Source organism: Heterodontus francisci, chromosome 8 (assembly GCF_036365525.1).
Source record: "Heterodontus francisci isolate sHetFra1 chromosome 8, sHetFra1.hap1, whole genome shotgun sequence".
Classification (NCBI taxonomy): domain Eukaryota; kingdom Metazoa; phylum Chordata; class Chondrichthyes; order Heterodontiformes; family Heterodontidae; genus Heterodontus; species Heterodontus francisci.
The window spans coordinates 52,464,280-52,479,029 of record NC_090378.1 but is presented as its reverse complement, the minus strand read 5'-3'; the positions used below and the strand labels follow the sequence as shown (position 1 = coordinate 52,479,029).

The window sequence follows — 14,750 nt, the reverse complement described above, 5'->3', positions numbered from 1 at the left end:
GGAGCGGGCAGAGAGGAGGAGGAGGAGGAGGCCGAGAAGGAGGAGGGGGCCGAGGAGAAGCAGGAGGAGGAGGAGGAGCGGGCCGAGGAGAAGCAGGAGGAGGAGGAGCGGGCCGAAGAGAAGCAGGAGGAGGAGGAGGAGCGGGCCCGAGGAGAAGCAGGAGGAGGAGGAGGAGCGGGCCGAGGAGAAGCAGGAGGAGGAGGAGGAGCGGGTCGAGGGGAAGCAGGAGAGGAGGAGGAGGAGCGGGCCGAGGGAAGCAGGAGGAGGAGGAGGAGGAGCAGCGGGCCGAGGAGCAGCGGGCCGAGGAGCAGGGCAAGGAGCGGGCCGAGGAGGAGGAGGAGGAGCAGCGGGCGGAGGAGCAGGGCAAGGAGCGGGCCGAGGAGGAGGAGGGGGCCGAGAAGGAGGAGGAGGAGAGGGGGCCGAGAAGGAGGAGGAGGAGGAGGCCGAGGAGGCCGAGGAGGAGGAGGAGGAGGAGGAGGGGGCCGAGGAGGAGGAGGAGGAGGAGGGGGCCGAGGAGGAGGAGGAGGAGGAGTGGAGGGGGCCGAGAGCCAAGAAGGAGGAGGAGGAGGGGGCCGAGAGCCAAGAAGGAGGAGGAGGAGGGGGCCGAGAAGGAGGAGGAGGAGGGGGCCGAGAAGGAGGAGGAGGATGGAGGCCGAGAAGGAGGAGGAGCGGGCCGAGAATGAGGAGGAGGAGGAGGGGGCCGAGAAGGAGGAGGAGGGGGGCCGAGAAGGAGGAGGAGGAGGAGGAGGGGGGCCGAGAAGGAGGAGGAGCGGGCCGAGAAGGAGGAGGAGCGGGCCGAGAAGGAGGAGAGCGGGCCGAGAAGGAGGGAGGAGGGGCCGAGAGGAGGAGGAGGGCCGAGGAGGAGGAGGAGGGGGCCGAGGAGGAGGAGGAGGGGGCCGAGGAGGAGGAGGAGGGGGCCGAGGAGGAGGAGGAGGGGGCCGAGGAGGAGGAGGAGGGGGCCGAGAAGGAGGAGGAGGGGGCCGAGAAGGAGGAGGAGGGGGCCGAGAAGGAGGAGGAGGGGGCCGAGAAGGAGGAGCGGGCCGAGAATGAGGAGCGGGCCGAGAATGAGGAGGAGGAGGTGGAGCGGGCAGAGGAGGAGGAGCAGGAGCGGGCAGAGGAGGAGGAGGTGGAGCGGGCAGAGGAGGAGGAGCAGGAGCGGGCAGAGGAGGAGGAGCAGGAGCGGGCAGAGGAGGAGGAGGAGGAGGCCGAGAAGGAGGAGCGGTCCGAGGAGAAGCAGGAGGAGGAGGAGGAGCGGTCCGAGGAGAAGCAGGAGGAGGAGGAGGAGCGGTCCGAGGAGAAGCAGGAGGAGGAGGAGGAGCGGTCCGAGGAGAAGCAGGAGGAGGAGGAGGAGCGGTCCGAGGAGAAGCAGGAGGAGGAGGAGGAGCGGTCCGAGGAGAAGCAGGAGGAGGAGGAGGAGCGGTCCGAGGAGAAGCAGGAGGAGGAGGAGGAGCGGTCCGAGGAGAAGCAGGAGGAGGAGGAGGAGCGGTCCGAGGAGAAGCAGGAGGAGGAGGAGGAGCGGTCCGAGGAGAAGCAGGAGGAGGAGGAGGAGCGGTCCGAGGAGAAGCAGGAGGAGGAGGAGGAGCGGTCCGAGGAGAAGCAGGAGGAGGAGGAGGAGCGGGCCGAGGAGAAGCAGGAGGAGGAGGAGGAGCGGGCCGAGGAGAAGCAGGAGGAGGAGGAGGAGCGGGCCGAGGAGAAGCAGGAGGAGGAGGAGAAGCAGGAGGAGGAGGAGGAGCGGGCCGAGGAGAAGCAGGAGGAGGAGGAGGAGCGGGCCGAGGAGAAGCAGGAGGAGGAGGAGGAGCGGGCCGAGGAGAAGCAGGAGGAGGAGGAGGAGCGGGCCGAGGAGGAGGAGCAGGAGCGGGAGGAGGAGGAGGAGGCCGAGACGTAGGAGCGGGCTGAGGAGAAGCAGGAGGAGGAGGAGCGGGCCGAGGAGAAGCAGGAGGAGGAGGAGCGGGCCGAGGAGAAGCAGGAGGAGGAGGAGCGGGCCGAGGAGAAGCAGGAGGAGGAGGAGCGGGCCGAGGAGAAGCAGGAGAAGGAGGAGCGGGCCGAGGAGGAGGAGCGGGCCGAGGAGGAGGAGCGGGCCGAGGAGGAGGAGCAGGAGCGGGCCGAGGAGGAGGAGCAGGAGCGGGCAGAGGAGGAGGAGGAGGAGGCCGAGAAGGAGGAGCGGGCCGAGGAGAAGCAGGAGGAGGAGGTGGTGCGGGCAGAGGAGGAGGAGGTGGAGCGGGCAGAGGAGGAGGAGGTGGAGCGGGCAGAGGAGGAGGAGGTGGAGCGGGCAGAGGAGGAGGAGGAGGAGCGGGCCGAGGAGAAGCAGGAGGAGGAGGAGGAGCGGGCCGAGGAGAAGCAGGAGGAGGAGGAGGAGCGGGCCGAGGAGAAGCAGGAGGAGGAGGAGGAGCGGGCCGAGGAGAAGCAGGAGGAGGAGGAGGAGCGGGCCGAGGAGAAGCAGGAGGAGGAGGAGGAGCGGGCCGAGGAGGAGGAGCAGGAGCGGGCAGAGGAGGAGGAGGAGGAGGTCGAGAAGGAGGAGCGGGCCGAGGAGAAGCAGGAGGAGGAGGAGCGGGCCGAGGAGAAGCAGGAGGAGGAGGAGGAGCGGGCCGAGGAGGAGGAGCAGGAGCGGGCAGAGGAGGAGGAGGAGGAGGAGGCCGAGAAGGAGGAGCGGGCCGAGGAGAAGCAGGAGGAGGAGGAGGAGCGGGCCGAGGAGAAGCAGGAGGAGGAGGAGGAGCGGGCCGAGGAGAAGCAGGAGGAGGAGGAGGAGCGGGCCGAGGAGAAGCAGGAGGAGGAGGAGGAGCGGGCCGAGGAAGAGGAGCGGGCCGAGGAAGAGGAGCGGGCCGAGGAGGAGGAGGAGGAGGAGAGGAGCGGGCCGAGGAGAAGCAGGAGGAGGAGGAGGAGCGGGCCGAGGGGAAGCAGGAGGAGAGGAGGAGGAGGAGGAGCGGGCCGAGGAGGAGGAGGAGGAAGAGGAGCGGGCCGAGGAGGAGGAGGAGGAAGAGGAGGCCGAGGAAGCAGAGGAGGAGGAGGAGGAGGAGAGGAGCGGGCCGAGGAGGAGGAGGAGGAAGAGGAGCGGGCCGAGGAGGAGGAGGAGGAGGAAGAGGAGCGGGCCGAGAGGAGGAGGAGGAGGAAGAGGAGCGGGCCGAGGAGGAGGAGGAGGAGGAAGAGGAGCGGGCCGAGGAGGAGGAGGAGGAGGAAGAGGAGCGGGCCGAGGAGGAGGAGGAGGAGGAGGAGCGGGCCGAGGAGCGGGCCGAGGAGGAGGAGGAGGAGGAGGAGGAGGAGCGGGCCGAGGAAGAGGAGCGGGCCGAGGAGGAGGAGCGGCCGAGGAGGAGGAGCGGGCCGAGGAGGAGGAGAGCGGGCCGAGGAGGAGAGGAGGAGGAAGAGGAGAGGGCCGAGGAGGAGGAGGAGGAGGAAGAGGAGCGGGCCTAGGAGCGGGCCGAGGAGGAGGAGGAGAGGAGAGGAGAGCGGGCCGAGGAAGAGGAGCGGGCCGAGGAGGAGAGCGGGCCGAGGAGGAGGAGGAGGAGAAGAGAGAGGGCCGAGGAGGAGGAGGAGAAGAAGAGGAGCGGGCCGAGGAGGAGGAGGAGGAGGAGGAAGAGGAGCGGGCCGAGGAGGAGGAGGAGGAGGAGGAAGAGGAGCGGGCCGAGGAGGAGGAGGAGGAGGAGGAAGAGGAGCGGGCCGAGGAGGAGGAGGAGGAGGAGGAAGAGGAGCGGGCCGAGGAGGAGGAGGAGAGGAGGAGCGGGCCGAGGAGGAGGAGGAGGAGGAGGAGGAGGAGCGGGCCGAGGAAGAGGAGCGGGCCGAGGAGGAGGAGGAGGAGGAGGAGGAGCGGGCCGAGGAGGAGGAGAGGAGGAAGAGGAGCGGGCCGAGGAGCGGGCCGAGGAGGAGGAGGAGGAGGAGGAGGAGGAGCGGGCCGAGGAAGAGGAGCGGGCCGAGGAGGAGGAGCGGGCCGAGGAGGAGGAGGAGCGGGCCGAGGAGGAGGAGGAGGAGGAAGAGGAGAGGGCCGAGGAGGAGGAGGAGGAGGAAGAGGAGCGGGCCGAGGAGCGGCCGAGGAGGAGGAGGAGGAGGAGGAGGAGGAGCGGGCCGAGGAAGAGGAGCGGGCCGAGGAGGAGGAGCGGGCCGAGGAGGAGGAGGAGGAGGAAGAGGAGAGGGCCGAGGAGGAGGAGGAGGAGGAAGAGGAGCGGGCCGAGGAGGAGGAGGAGGAGGAGGAAGAGGAGCGGGCCGAGGAGGAGGAGGAGGAGGAGGAAGAGGAGCGGGCCGAGGAGGAGGAGGAGGAGGAGGAAGAGGAGCGGGCCGAGGAGGAGGAGGAGGAGGAGGAAGAGGAGGCGGGCCGAGGAGGAGGAGGAGGAGGAAGAGGAGCGGGCCGAGGAGGAGGAGGAGGAGGAGGAGCGGGCCGAGGAGGAGGAGGAGGAGGAGGAGGAGGAGCGGGCCGAGGAAGAGGAGCGGGCCGAGGAGGAGGAGGAGGAGGAGGAGGAGCGGGCCGAGGAGGAGGAGGAGGAGGAAGAGGAGAGGGCCGAGGAGGAGGAGGAGGAGGAAGAGGAGCGGGCCGAGGAGGAGGAGGAGGAGGAGGAAGAGGAGCGGGCCGAGGAGGAGGAGGAGGAGGAGGAAGAGGAGCGGCCGAGGAGGAGGAGGAGGAGGAGGAAGAGGAGCGGGCCGAGGAGGAGGAGGAGGAGGAGGAGAAGAGGAGCGGGCCGAGGAGGAGGAGGAGGAGGAGGAAGAGGAGCGGGCCGAGGAGGAGGAGGAGGAGGAGGAAGAGGAGCGGGCCGAGGAGGAGGAGGAGGAGGAGGAAGAGGAGCGGGCCGAGGAGGAGGAGGAGGAGGAGGAAGAGGAGCGGGCCGAGGAGGAGGAGGAGGAGGAGGAAGAGGAGCGGGCCGAGAGGAGGAGGAGGAGGAGGAAGAGGAGCGGGCCGAGGAGGAGGAGGAGGAGGAGGAAGAGGAGCGGGCCGAGGAGGAGGAGGAGGAGGAGGAGGAAGAGGAGCGGGCCGAGGAGGAGGAGGAGGAGGAGGAGGAAGAGGAGCGGGCCGAGGAGGAGGAGGAGGAGGAGGAGGAAGAGGAGCGGGCCGAGGAGGAGGAGGAGGAGGAAGAGGAGCGGGCCGAGGAGGAGGAGGAGGAGGAGGAAGAGGAGCGGGCCGAGGAGGAGGAGGAGGAGGAGGAGGAAGAGGAGCGGGCCGAGGAGGAGGAGGAGGAGGAGGAGGAAGAGGAGCGGGCCGAGGAGGAGGTGGAGGAGGAGGAGGAGGAAGAGCGGGCCGAGGAGGAGGAGGAGGAGGAGGAGGAAGAGGAGCGGGCAGAGGAGGAGGAGGAGGAGGAGGAGGAAGAGGAGCGGGCAGAGGAGGAGGAGAGGAGGAAGAGGAGCGGGCCGAGGAGGAGGAGGAGGAGGAGGAAGAGGAGCAGGCCGAGGAGGAGGAGGAGGAGGAAGAGGAGCGGGCCGAGGAGGAGGAGGAGGAGAAGAGGAGCGGGCCGAGGAGGAAGAGGAGGAGGAAGAGGAGCGGGCCGAGGAGGAGGAGGAGGAGGAAGAGGAGGAGGAGGAGGAGCGGGCCGAGGAAGAGGAGCGGGCCGAGGAGGAGGAGGAGGAGGAAGAGGAGAGGGCCGAGGAGGAGGAGGAGGAGGAAGAGGAGGAGGAGGAAGAGGAGGAGGAGGAGGAGGAGCGGGCCGAGAAGAGGAGCGGGCCGAGGAGGGCGGGCCGAGGAAGAGAGCGGGCCGAGGAGGAGGAGGAAGAGGAGAGGGCCGAGGAGGAGGAGGAGGAGGAAGAGGAGAGGGCCGAGGAGGAGGAGGAGGAGGAAGAGGAGAGGGCCGAGGAGGAGGAGGAGGAGGAAGAGGAGCGGGCCGAGGAGGAGGAGGAGGAAGAGGAGCGGGCCGAGAGGAGCGGGCCGAGGAAGAGGAGCGGGCCGAGGAGGAGCGGGCGAGGAAGAGGAGCGGGCCGAGGAGGAGGAGGAGGAGGAGGAAGAGGAGAGGGCCGAGGAGGAGGAGGAGGAGGAAGAGGAGCGGGCCGAGGAGGAGGAGGAGGAGGAAGAGGAGCGGGCCGAGGAGGAGGAGGAGGAGGAAGAGGAGCGGGCCGAGGAGGAGGAGGAGGAGGAAGAGGAGGAGGAGGAGGAGCGGGCCGAGGAAGAGGAGCGGGCCGAGGAGGAGGAGGAGGAGGAAGAGGAGAGGGCCGAGGAGGAGGAGGAAGAGGAGGAGGAGGAGGAGCGGGCCGAGGAAGAGGAGCGGGCCGAGAGGAGGAGGAGGAGGAAGAGGAGAGGGCCGAGGAGGAGGAGGAGGAGGAAGAGGAGCGGGCCGAGGAGGAGGAGGAGGAGGAAGAGGAGCGGGCCGAGGAGGAGCGGCCGAGGAAGAGGAGCGGGCCGAGGAGGAGCGGGCGAGGAAGAGGAGCGGGCCGAGGAGGAGGAGGAGGAGGAAGAGGAGAGGGCCGAGGAGGAGGAGGAGGAGGAAGAGGAGCGGGCCGAGGAGGAGGAGGAGGAGGAAGAGGAGCGGGCCGAGGAGGAGGAGGAGGAGGAAGAGGAGCGGCCGAGGAGGAGGAAGAGGAGCGGGCCGAGGAGGAGGAGGAAGAGGAGAGGGCCGAGGAGGAGGAGGAGGAGGAAGAGGAGCGGGCCGAGGAGGAGGAGGAGGAGGAGGAAGAGGAGCGGGCCGAGGAGGAGCGGGCGAGGAGGAGGAGGAGGAAGAGGAGCGGGCCGAGGAGGAGGAGGAGGAAGAGGAGCGGGCCGAGGAGGAGGAGGAGGAGGAGGAAGAGGAGCGGGCCGAGGAGGAGGAGGAGGAAGAGGAGCGGGCCGAGGAGGAGGAGGAGGAAGAGGAGCGGGCCGAGGAGGAGGAGGAGAGGAGGAAGAGGAGCGGGCCGAGGAGGAGGAGGAGGAGGAGGAGGAGGAGGAAGAGGAGCGGGCCGAGGAGGAGGAGGAGGAGGAAGAGGAGCGGGCCGAGGAGGAGGAGGAGGAAGAGGAGCGGGCCGAGGAGGAGGAGGAGGAGAGGAAGAGGAGCGGGCCGAGGAGGAGGAGGAGGAGGAGGAAGAGGAGCGGGCCGAGGAGGAGGAGGAGAGGAAGAGGAGCGGGCCGAGGAGGAGGAGGAGGAGGAAGAGGAGAGGGCCGAGGAGGAGGAGGAGGAGGAAGAGGAGCGTGCCGAGGAGGAAGAGGAGCGGGCCGAGGAGGAGGAGGAGGAGGAGGAAGAGGAGCGGGCCGAGGAGGAGGAAGAGGAGCGGGCCGAGGAGGAGGAGGAGGAGGAGGAAGAGGAGCGGGCCGAGGAGGAAGAGGAGCGGGAAGAGGAGCGGGCCGAGGAGGAGGAGGAGGAGGAAGAGGAGCGTGCCGAGGAGGAAGAGGAGCGGGCCGAGGAGGAAGAGGAGCGGGAAGAGGAGCGGGCCGAGGAGGAAGAGGAGCGGGAAGAGGAGCGTGCCGAGGAGGAAGAGGAGCGGGCCGAGGAGGAGGAGGAGGAGGAGGAGGAAGAGGAGCGGGCCGAGGAGGAGGAGGAGGAGGAGGAGGAAGAGGAGCGGGCGAGGAGGAGGAGGAGGAGGAGGAGGAGAGGAGCGGGCCGAGAGGAGGAGGAGGAAGAGGAGCGGGCCGAGGAGGAGGAGGAGGAGGAGGAGGAAGAGGAGCGGGCCGAGGAGGAGGAGGAGGAGGAGGAGGAAGAGGAGCGGGCCGAGGAGGAGGAGGAGGAGGAAGAGGAGCGTGCCGAGGAGGAAGAGGAGCGGGCCGAGGAGGAAGAGGAGCGGGAAGAGGAGCGTGCGAGGAGGAAGAGGAGCGGGCGCGAGGAGGAGGAGGAGGAGGAAGAGGAGCGGGCCGAGGAGGAGGAGGAGGAGGAGGAAGAGGAGCGGGCCGAGGAGGAGGAGGAGGAGAGGAAGAGGAGCGGGCCGAGGAGGAGGAGGAGGAGGAGGAAGAGGAGCGGGCCGAGGAGGAGGAGGAGGAGGAGAAGAGGAGCGGGCCGAGGAGGAGGAGGAGGAGGAAGAGGAGCGGGCCGAGGAGGAGGAGGAGGAGGAGGAGAGGAGGAAGAGGAGCGGGCCGAGGAGGAGGAGGAGGAGGAGGAAGAGGAGCGGGCCGAGGAGGAGGAGGAGGAGGAAGAGGAGCGGGCCGAGGAGGAGGAGGAGGAGGAGGAAGAGGAGCGGGCCGAGGAGGAGGAAGAGGAGCGGGCCGAGGAGGAGGAGGAGGAGGAGGAAGAGGAGCGGGCCGAGGAGGAGGAGGAGGAGGAGGAAGAGGAGCGGGCCGAGGAGGAGGAGGAGGAGGAGGAAGAGGAGCGGGCCGAGGAGGAGGAGGAGGAGGAGGAAGAGGAGCGGGCCGAGGAGGAGAGGAGGAGGAGGAAGAGGAGCGGGCCGAGGAGGAGGAGGAGCAGAAGAGGAGAGGGCCGAGGAGGAGGAGGAGGAGGAAGAGGAGCGTGCCGAGGAGGAAGAGGAGCGGGAAGAGGAGCGGGCCGAGGAGGAAGAGGAGCGGGAAGAGGAGCGTGCCAAGGAGGAAGAGGAGCGGGCCGAGGAGGAGGAGGAGGAGGAGGAGAGGAGCGGGCCGAGGAGGAGGAGGAGGAGCGGGCCGAGGAGGAAGAGGAGGAGGAAGAGGAGCGTGCCGAGGAGGAAGAGGAGCGTGCCGAGGAGGAGGAGGAGGAGGAGGAAGAGGAGCGGGCCGAGGAGGAAGAGGAGCGTGCGAGGAGGAGGAGGAGGAGAAGAGGAGCGGGCCGAGGAGGAAGAGGAGGAGGAGGAAGAGGAGCGGGCCGAGGAGGAGGAGGAGGAGAGGAAGAGGAGCGGGCCGAGGAGGAGAGGAGGAGGAGGAAGAGGAGCGGGCCGAGGAGGAGGAGGAGGAGGAAGAGGAGCGGGCCGAGGAGGAGGAGGAGGAGGAGGAAGAGGAGCGGGCCGAGGGAGGAGGAGGAGGAGGAAGAGGAGCGGGCCGAGGAGGAGGAGGAGGAGGAAGAGGAGAGGGCCGAGGAGGAGAGGAGGAGGAAGAGGAGCGGGCCGAGGAGGAAGAGGAGCGGGAAGAGGAGCGGGCCGAGGAGGAAGAGGAGCGGGAAGAGGAGCGTGCCGAGGAGGAAGAGGAGCGGGCCGAGGAGAAAGAGGAGCGGGAAGAGGAGCGGGCCGAGGAGGAAGAGGAGCGGGAAGAGGAGCGTGCCGAGGAGGAAGAGGAGCGGGCCGAGGAGAGGAGGAGGAGGAGGAAGAGGAGCGGGCCGAGGAGGAGGAGGAGGAGGAGGAAGAGGAGCGGGCCGAGGAGGAGGAGGAGGAGGAGGAAGAGGAGCGGGCCGAGGAGGAGGAGGAGGAGGAAGAGGAGCGGGCCGAGGAGGAGGAGGAGGAGGAGGAAGAGGAGCGGGCCGAGGAGGAGGAGGAGGAGGAAGAGGAGCGGGCCGAGGAGGAGGAGGAGGAGGAAGAGGAGAGGGCCGAGGAGGAGGAGGAGCGGGCCGAGGAGGAGGAGGAGGAGGAGGAAGAGGAGCGGGCCGAGGAGGAGGAGGAGGAGGAAGAGGAGCGGGCCGAGGAGGAGGAGGAGGAGGAGGAAGAGGAGCGGGCCGAGGAGGAGGAGGAGGAGGAAGAGGAGCGTGCCGAGGAGGAAGAGGAGCGTGCCGAGGAGGAAGAGGAGCGGGAAGAGGAGCGGGCCGAGGAGGAAGAGGAGCGGGCCGAGGAGGAAGAGGAGCGGGCCGAGGAGGAAGAGGAGCGGGCCGAGGAGGAAGAGGAGCGGGCCGAGGAGGAAGAGGAGCGGGAAGAGGAGCGGGCCGAGGAGGAAGAGGAGCGGGAAGAGGAGCGTGCCGAGGAGGAAGAGGAGCGGGCCGAGGAGGAAGAGGAGCGGGCCGAGGAGGAGGAGGAGGAGGAGGAAGAGGAGCGGGCCGAGGAGGAGGAGGAGGAGAAGAGGAGCGGGCGAGGAGGAAGAGGAGCGGGCCGAGGAGGAAGAGGAGCGGGAAGAGGAGCGGGCCGAGGAGGAAGAGGAGCGGGCCGAGGAGGAAGAGGAGCGGGCCGAGGAGGAGGAGGAGGAGGAGGAGGAAGAGGAGCGGGCCGAGGAGGAGGAGGAGGAGGAGGAGAAGAGCGGCCGAGGAGGAGGAGGAGGAGGAGGAGAAGAGGAGCGGGCCGAGGAGGAGAGGAGGAAGAGGAGCGGGCCGAGGAGGAGGAGGAGGAGGAGGAAGAGGAGCGGGCCGAGGAGGAGGAGGAGGAGGAGGAGGAGGAGGAGGAGGAAGAGGAGCGGGCCGAGGAGGAGGAGGAGGAGGAAGAGGAGCGTGCCGAGGAGGAAGAGGAGCGGGCCGAGGAGGAAGAGGAGCGGGAAGAGGAGCGTGCCGAGGAGGAAGAGGAGCGGGCCGAGGAGGAGGAGGAGGAGGAGGAAGAGGAGCGGGCCGAGGAGGAGGAGGAGGAGGAGGAAGAGGAGCGGGCCGAGGAGGAGGAGGAGAGGAGGAAGAGGAGCGGGCCGAGGAGGAGGAGGAGGAGGAGGAAGAGGAGCGGGCCGAGGAGGAGGAGGAGGAGGAGGAAGAGGAGCGGGCCGAGGAGGAGGAGGAGGAGGAGGAAGAGGAGCGGGCCGAGGAGGAGGAGGAGGAGGAGGAAGAGGAGCGGGCCGAGGAGGAGGAGGAGGAGGAGGAAGAGGAGCGGGCCGAGGAAGAGGAGGAGGAGGAGGAAGAGGAGCGGGCCGAGGAGGAGGAGGAGGAGGAGGAAGAGGAGCGGGCCGAGGAGGAGGAGGAGGAGGAGGAAGAGGAGCGGGCCGAGGAGGAGGAGGAGGAAGAGGAGCGGGCCGAGGAGGAGGAGGAGGAGGAGGAAGAGGAGCGGGCCGAGGAGGAGGAGGAGGAGGAGGAAGAGGAGCGGGCCGAGGAGGAGGAGGAGCAGGAAGAGGAGAGGGCCGAGGAGGAGGAGGAGGAGGAAGAGGAGCGTGCCGAGGAGGAAGAGGAGCGGGAAGAGGAGCGGGCCGAGGAGGAAGAGGAGCGGGAAGAGGAGCGTGCCAAGGAGGAAGAGGAGCGGGCCGAGGAGGAGGAGGAGGAGGAGGAAGAGGAGCGGGCCGAGGAGGAGGAGGAGGAGCGGGCCGAGGAGGAAGAGGAGGAGGAAGAGGAGCGTGCCGAGGAGGAAGAGGAGCGTGCCGAGGAGGAGGAGGAGGAGGAGGAAGAGGAGCGGGCCGAGGAGGAAGAGGAGCGTGCCGAGGAGGAGGAGGAGGAGGAGGAAGAGGAGCGGGCCGAGGAGGAAGAGGAGGAGGAGGAAGAGGAGCGGGCCGAGGAGGAGGAGGAGGAGAGGAAGAGGAGCGGGCCGAGGAGGAGGAGGAGGAGGAGGAAGAGGAGCGGGCCGAGGAGGAGGAGGAGGAGGAGGAAGAGGAGCGGGCCGAGGAGGAGGAGGAGGAGGAGGAAGAGGAGCGGGCCGAGAAGGAGGAGGAGGAGGAAGAGGAGAGGGCCGAGGAGGAGGAGGAGGAGGAAGAGGAGCGGGCCGAGGAGGAAGAGGAGCGGGAAGAGGAGCGGGCCGAGGAGGAAGAGGAGCGGGAAGAGGAGCGTGCCGAGGAGGAAGAGGAGCGGGCCGAGGAGGAAGAGGAGCGGGAAGAGGAGCGGGCCGAGGAGGAAGAGGAGCGGGAAGAGGAGCGTGCCGAGGAGGAAGAGGAGCGGGCCGAGGAGGAGGAGGAGGAGGAGGAAGAGGAGCGGGCCGAGGAGGAGGAGGAGGAGGAGGAAGAGGAGCGGGCCGAGGAGGAGGAGGAGGAGGAGGAAGAGGAGCGGGCCGAGGAGGAGGAGGAGGAGGAAGAGGAGCGGGCCGAGGAGGAGGAGGAGGAGGAAGAGGAGCGGGCCGAGGAGGAGGAGGAGGAGGAGGAAGAGGAGCGGGCCGAGGAGGAGGAGGAGGAGGAAGAGGAGCGGGCCGAGGAGGAGGAGGAGGAGGAAGAGGAGCGGGCCGAGGAGGAGGAGGAGGAGGAAGAGGAGAGGGCCGAGGAGGAGGAGGAGCGGGCCGAGGAGGAGGAGGAGGAGGAGGAGAGGAGCGGGCCGAGGAGGAGGAGGAGGAAGAGGAGCGGGCCGAGGAGGAGGAGGAGGAGGAGGAAGAGGAGCGGGCCGAGGAGGAGGAGGAGGAGGAAGAGGAGAGTGCCGAGGAGGAAGAGGAGCGTGCCGAGGAGGAAGAGGAGCGGGAAGAGGAGCGGGCCGAGGAGGAAGAGGAGCGGGCGAGGAGGAAGAGGAGCGGGCCGAGGAGGAAGAGGAGCGGGCCGAGGAGGAAGAGGAGCGGGCCGAGGAGGAAGAGGAGCGGGCCGAGGAGGAAGAGGAGCGGGAAGAGGAGCGGGCCGAGGAGGAAGAGGAGCGGGAAGAGGAGCGTGCCGAGAGGAAGAGGAGCGGGCCGAGGAGGAAGAGGAGCGGGCCCGAGGAGGAGGAGGAGGAGGAGGAAGAGGAGCGGGCCGAGGAGGAGGAGGAGGAGGAAGAGGAGCGGGCCGAGGAGGAAGAGGAGCGGGAAGAGGAGCGGGCCGAGGAGGAAGAGGAGCGGGCCGAGGAGGAAGAGGAGCGGGCCGAGGAGGAAGAGGAGCGGGCCGAGGAGGAAGAGGAGCGGGCCGAGGAGGAAGAGGAGCGGGAAGAGGAGCGGGCCGAGGAGGCAGAGGAGCGGGCCGAGGAGGAAGAGGAGCGGGCCGAGGAGGAGGAGGAGGAGGAGGAGGAAGAGGAGCGGGCCGAGGAGGAGGAGGAGGAAGAGGAGCGGGCCGAGGAGGAAGAGGAGCGGGAAGAGGAGCGGGCCGAGGAGGAAGAGGAGCGGGCCGAGGAGGAAGAGGAGCGGGAAGAGGAGCGGGCCGAGGAGGAAGAGGAGCGGGAAGAGGAGCGGGCCGAGGAGGAAGAGGAGCGGGCCGAGGAGGAAGAGGAGCGGGAAGAGGAGCGGGCCGAGGAGGAAGAGGAGCGGGCCGAGGAGGAAGAGGAGCGGGCCGAGGAGGAGGAGGAGGAGGAGGAGGAAGAGGAGCGGGCCGAGGAGGAGGAGGAGGAGGAGGAGGAAGAGGAGCGGGCCGAGGAGGAGGAGGAGGAGGAGCGGGCCGGGAGGAGGAGGAGGAGGAGGAGGAAGAGGAGCGGCGAGGAGGAGGAGGAGGAGGAGCGGGCCGAGGAGGAGGAGGAGGAGGAGGAAGAGGAGCGGGCCGAGGAGGGGAGGAGGAGGAGGGAGGAGGAGGAGGGGAGGAGGAGGAAGAGGAGGCGAGGAGGAGAGGAGGAGGAAGAGGAGCGGGCCGAGGAGGAGAGGAAGAGGAGCGGGCCGAGGAGGAGGAGGAGGAGGAGGAGGAAGAGGAGCGGGCCGAGGAGGAGAGGAGGAGGAGGAGGAAGAGGAGCGGGCCGAGGAGGAGGAGGAGGAGGAGGAGGAAGAGGAGCGGGCCGAGGAGGAGGAGGAGGAGGAGGAGGAGGAGAAGAGGAGCGGGCCGAGGAGGAGGAGGAGGAGGAGGAGGAAGAGGAGCGGGCCGAGGAGGAGGAGGAGGAGGAGAAGAGGAGCGGGCCGAGGAGGAGGAAGAGGAGCGGGCCGAGGAGGAGGAGGAGGAGGAGGAGGAGGAAGAGGAGCGGGCCGAGGAGGAGGAGGAGGAGGAGGAAGAGGAGCGGGCCGAGGAGGAGGAAGAGGAGGAGGAGGAGGAAGAGGAGCGGGCCGAGGAGGAGGAGGAGGAGGAGGAAGAGGAGCGGGCCGAGGAGGAGGAGGAGGAGGAGGAAGAGGAAGAGGAGAGGGCCGAGGAGGAGGAGGAGGAGGAAGAGGAGCGTGCCGAGGAGGAAGAGGAGCGGGAAGAGGAGCGGGCCGAGGAGGAAGAGGAGCGGGAAGAGGAGCGTGCTGAGGAGGAAGAGGAGCGGGCCGAGGAGGAGGAGGAGGAGGAGGAAGAGGAGCGGGCCGAGGAGGAGGAGCGGGAAGAGGAGCGTGCCGAGGAGGAAGAGGAGCGTGCCGAGGAGGAGGAGGAGGAGGAGGAAGAGGAGCGGGCCGAGGAGGAGGAGGAGGAGGAAGAGGAGCGGGCCGAGGAGGAGGAGGAGAGGAGGAAGAGGAGCGGGCCGAGGAGGAGGAGCGGGAAGAGGAGCGTGCCGAGGAGGAAGAGGAGCGTGCCGAGGAGGAGGAGGAGGAGGAGGAAGAGGAGCGGGCCGAGGAGAGGAGGAGGAGGAGGAAGAGGAGCGGCCGAGGAGGAGGAGGAGGAGGAGGAAGAGGAGCGGGCCGAGGAGGAGGAGGAGGAGGAGGAAGAGGAGCGGGCCGAGGAGGAGGAGGAGGAGGAGGAAGAGGAGCGGGCCGAGGAGGAGAGGAGAGGAAGAGGAGAGGGCCGAGGAGGAGGAGGAGGGGAAGAGGAGCGTGCCGAGGAGGAAGAGGAGCGGGCCGAGGAGGAAGAGGAGCGTGCCGAGGAGGAAGAGGAGCGGGCCGAGGAGGAAGAGGAGCGGGAAGAGGAGCGTGCCGAGGAGGAAGAGGAGCGGGCCGAGGAGGAGGAGAGGAGGAGGAAGAGGAGCGGGCCGAGGAGGAGGAGGAGGAGGAGGAAGAGGAGCGGGCCGAGGAGGAGGAGGAGGAGGAGGAAGAGGAGCGGGCCGAGGAGGAGGAGGAGGAGGAGAAGAGGAGCGGGCCGAGGAGGAGGAGGAGGAGGAGGAAGAGGAGCGGGCCGAGGAGGAGGAGGAGGAGGAGGAAGAGGAGCGGGCCGAGGAGGAGGAGGAGGAGGAAGAGGAGCGGGCCGAGAGGAGGAGGAGGAGGAGGAGAGGAGAGAGCGGGCCGAGGAGGAGGAGGAGGAGGAAGAGGAGAGGGCCGAGGAGGAGAGGAGAGGAGGAGGAAGAGGAGCGGGCCGAGGAGGAGGAGGAGGAGGAGGAGGAGGAAGAGGAGCGGGCCGAGGAGGAGGAGGAGGAAGAGGAGCGGCCGAGGAGGAGGAGAGGAGCGGGCCGAGGAGGAGGAGGAAGAGAGCGGGCCGAGGAGGAGGAAGAGGAGCGGGCCGAGGAGGA

General features: G+C 69.5%; 5 protein-coding genes across 5 annotated transcripts in view; 4 read left to right on the top strand and 1 right to left on the bottom strand.

Moving 5' to 3' along the window:
* Positions 1-14,750, bottom strand: part of faf1 (Fas (TNFRSF6) associated factor 1) — a 552,776-nt gene that overhangs the window by 288,085 nt on the left and 249,941 nt on the right. The gene's annotated exons all lie outside the window — the stretch shown is intronic.
* LOC137372525 (nucleolar protein 58-like) lies at positions 1,070-1,447 on the top strand (the record flags this gene model as incomplete). Its single annotated transcript, XM_068036416.1, has 1 exon — positions 1,070-1,447. A coding segment is annotated over one exon (378 nt), but the record flags the coding sequence as incomplete, so codon positions are not given.
* On the top strand, positions 1,778-4,822 carry LOC137372523 (trichohyalin-like; the record flags this gene model as incomplete). The annotated part of the gene is made up of 6 exons (XM_068036414.1): positions 1,778-1,873; positions 2,027-2,164; positions 2,267-2,846; positions 3,526-3,711; positions 3,818-4,005; positions 4,658-4,822. Coding segments are annotated over 6 exons (1,353 nt in total), but the record flags the coding sequence as incomplete, so codon positions are not given.
* LOC137372970 (trichohyalin-like) lies at positions 6,670-8,332 on the top strand (the record flags this gene model as incomplete). Its single annotated transcript, XM_068037548.1, has 5 exons — positions 6,670-6,756; positions 6,798-6,930; positions 6,989-7,662; positions 7,933-8,214; positions 8,279-8,332. Coding segments are annotated over 5 exons (1,230 nt in total), but the record flags the coding sequence as incomplete, so codon positions are not given.
* Positions 9,452-14,750, top strand: part of LOC137372964 (caldesmon-like) — a gene marked incomplete at its 5' end in the record, with an annotated part of 85,183 nt that continues 79,884 nt past the window's right edge. Inside the window, 4 exons of the mRNA XM_068037535.1 lie at positions 9,452-9,653; positions 10,817-11,109; positions 12,259-12,564; positions 13,539-13,655. Of these exons, the coding sequence (XP_067893636.1) occupies positions 9,452-9,653; positions 10,817-11,109; positions 12,259-12,564; positions 13,539-13,655 (918 nt within the window). The remainder of the gene's footprint in view (positions 9,654-10,816; positions 11,110-12,258; positions 12,565-13,538; positions 13,656-14,750) is intronic.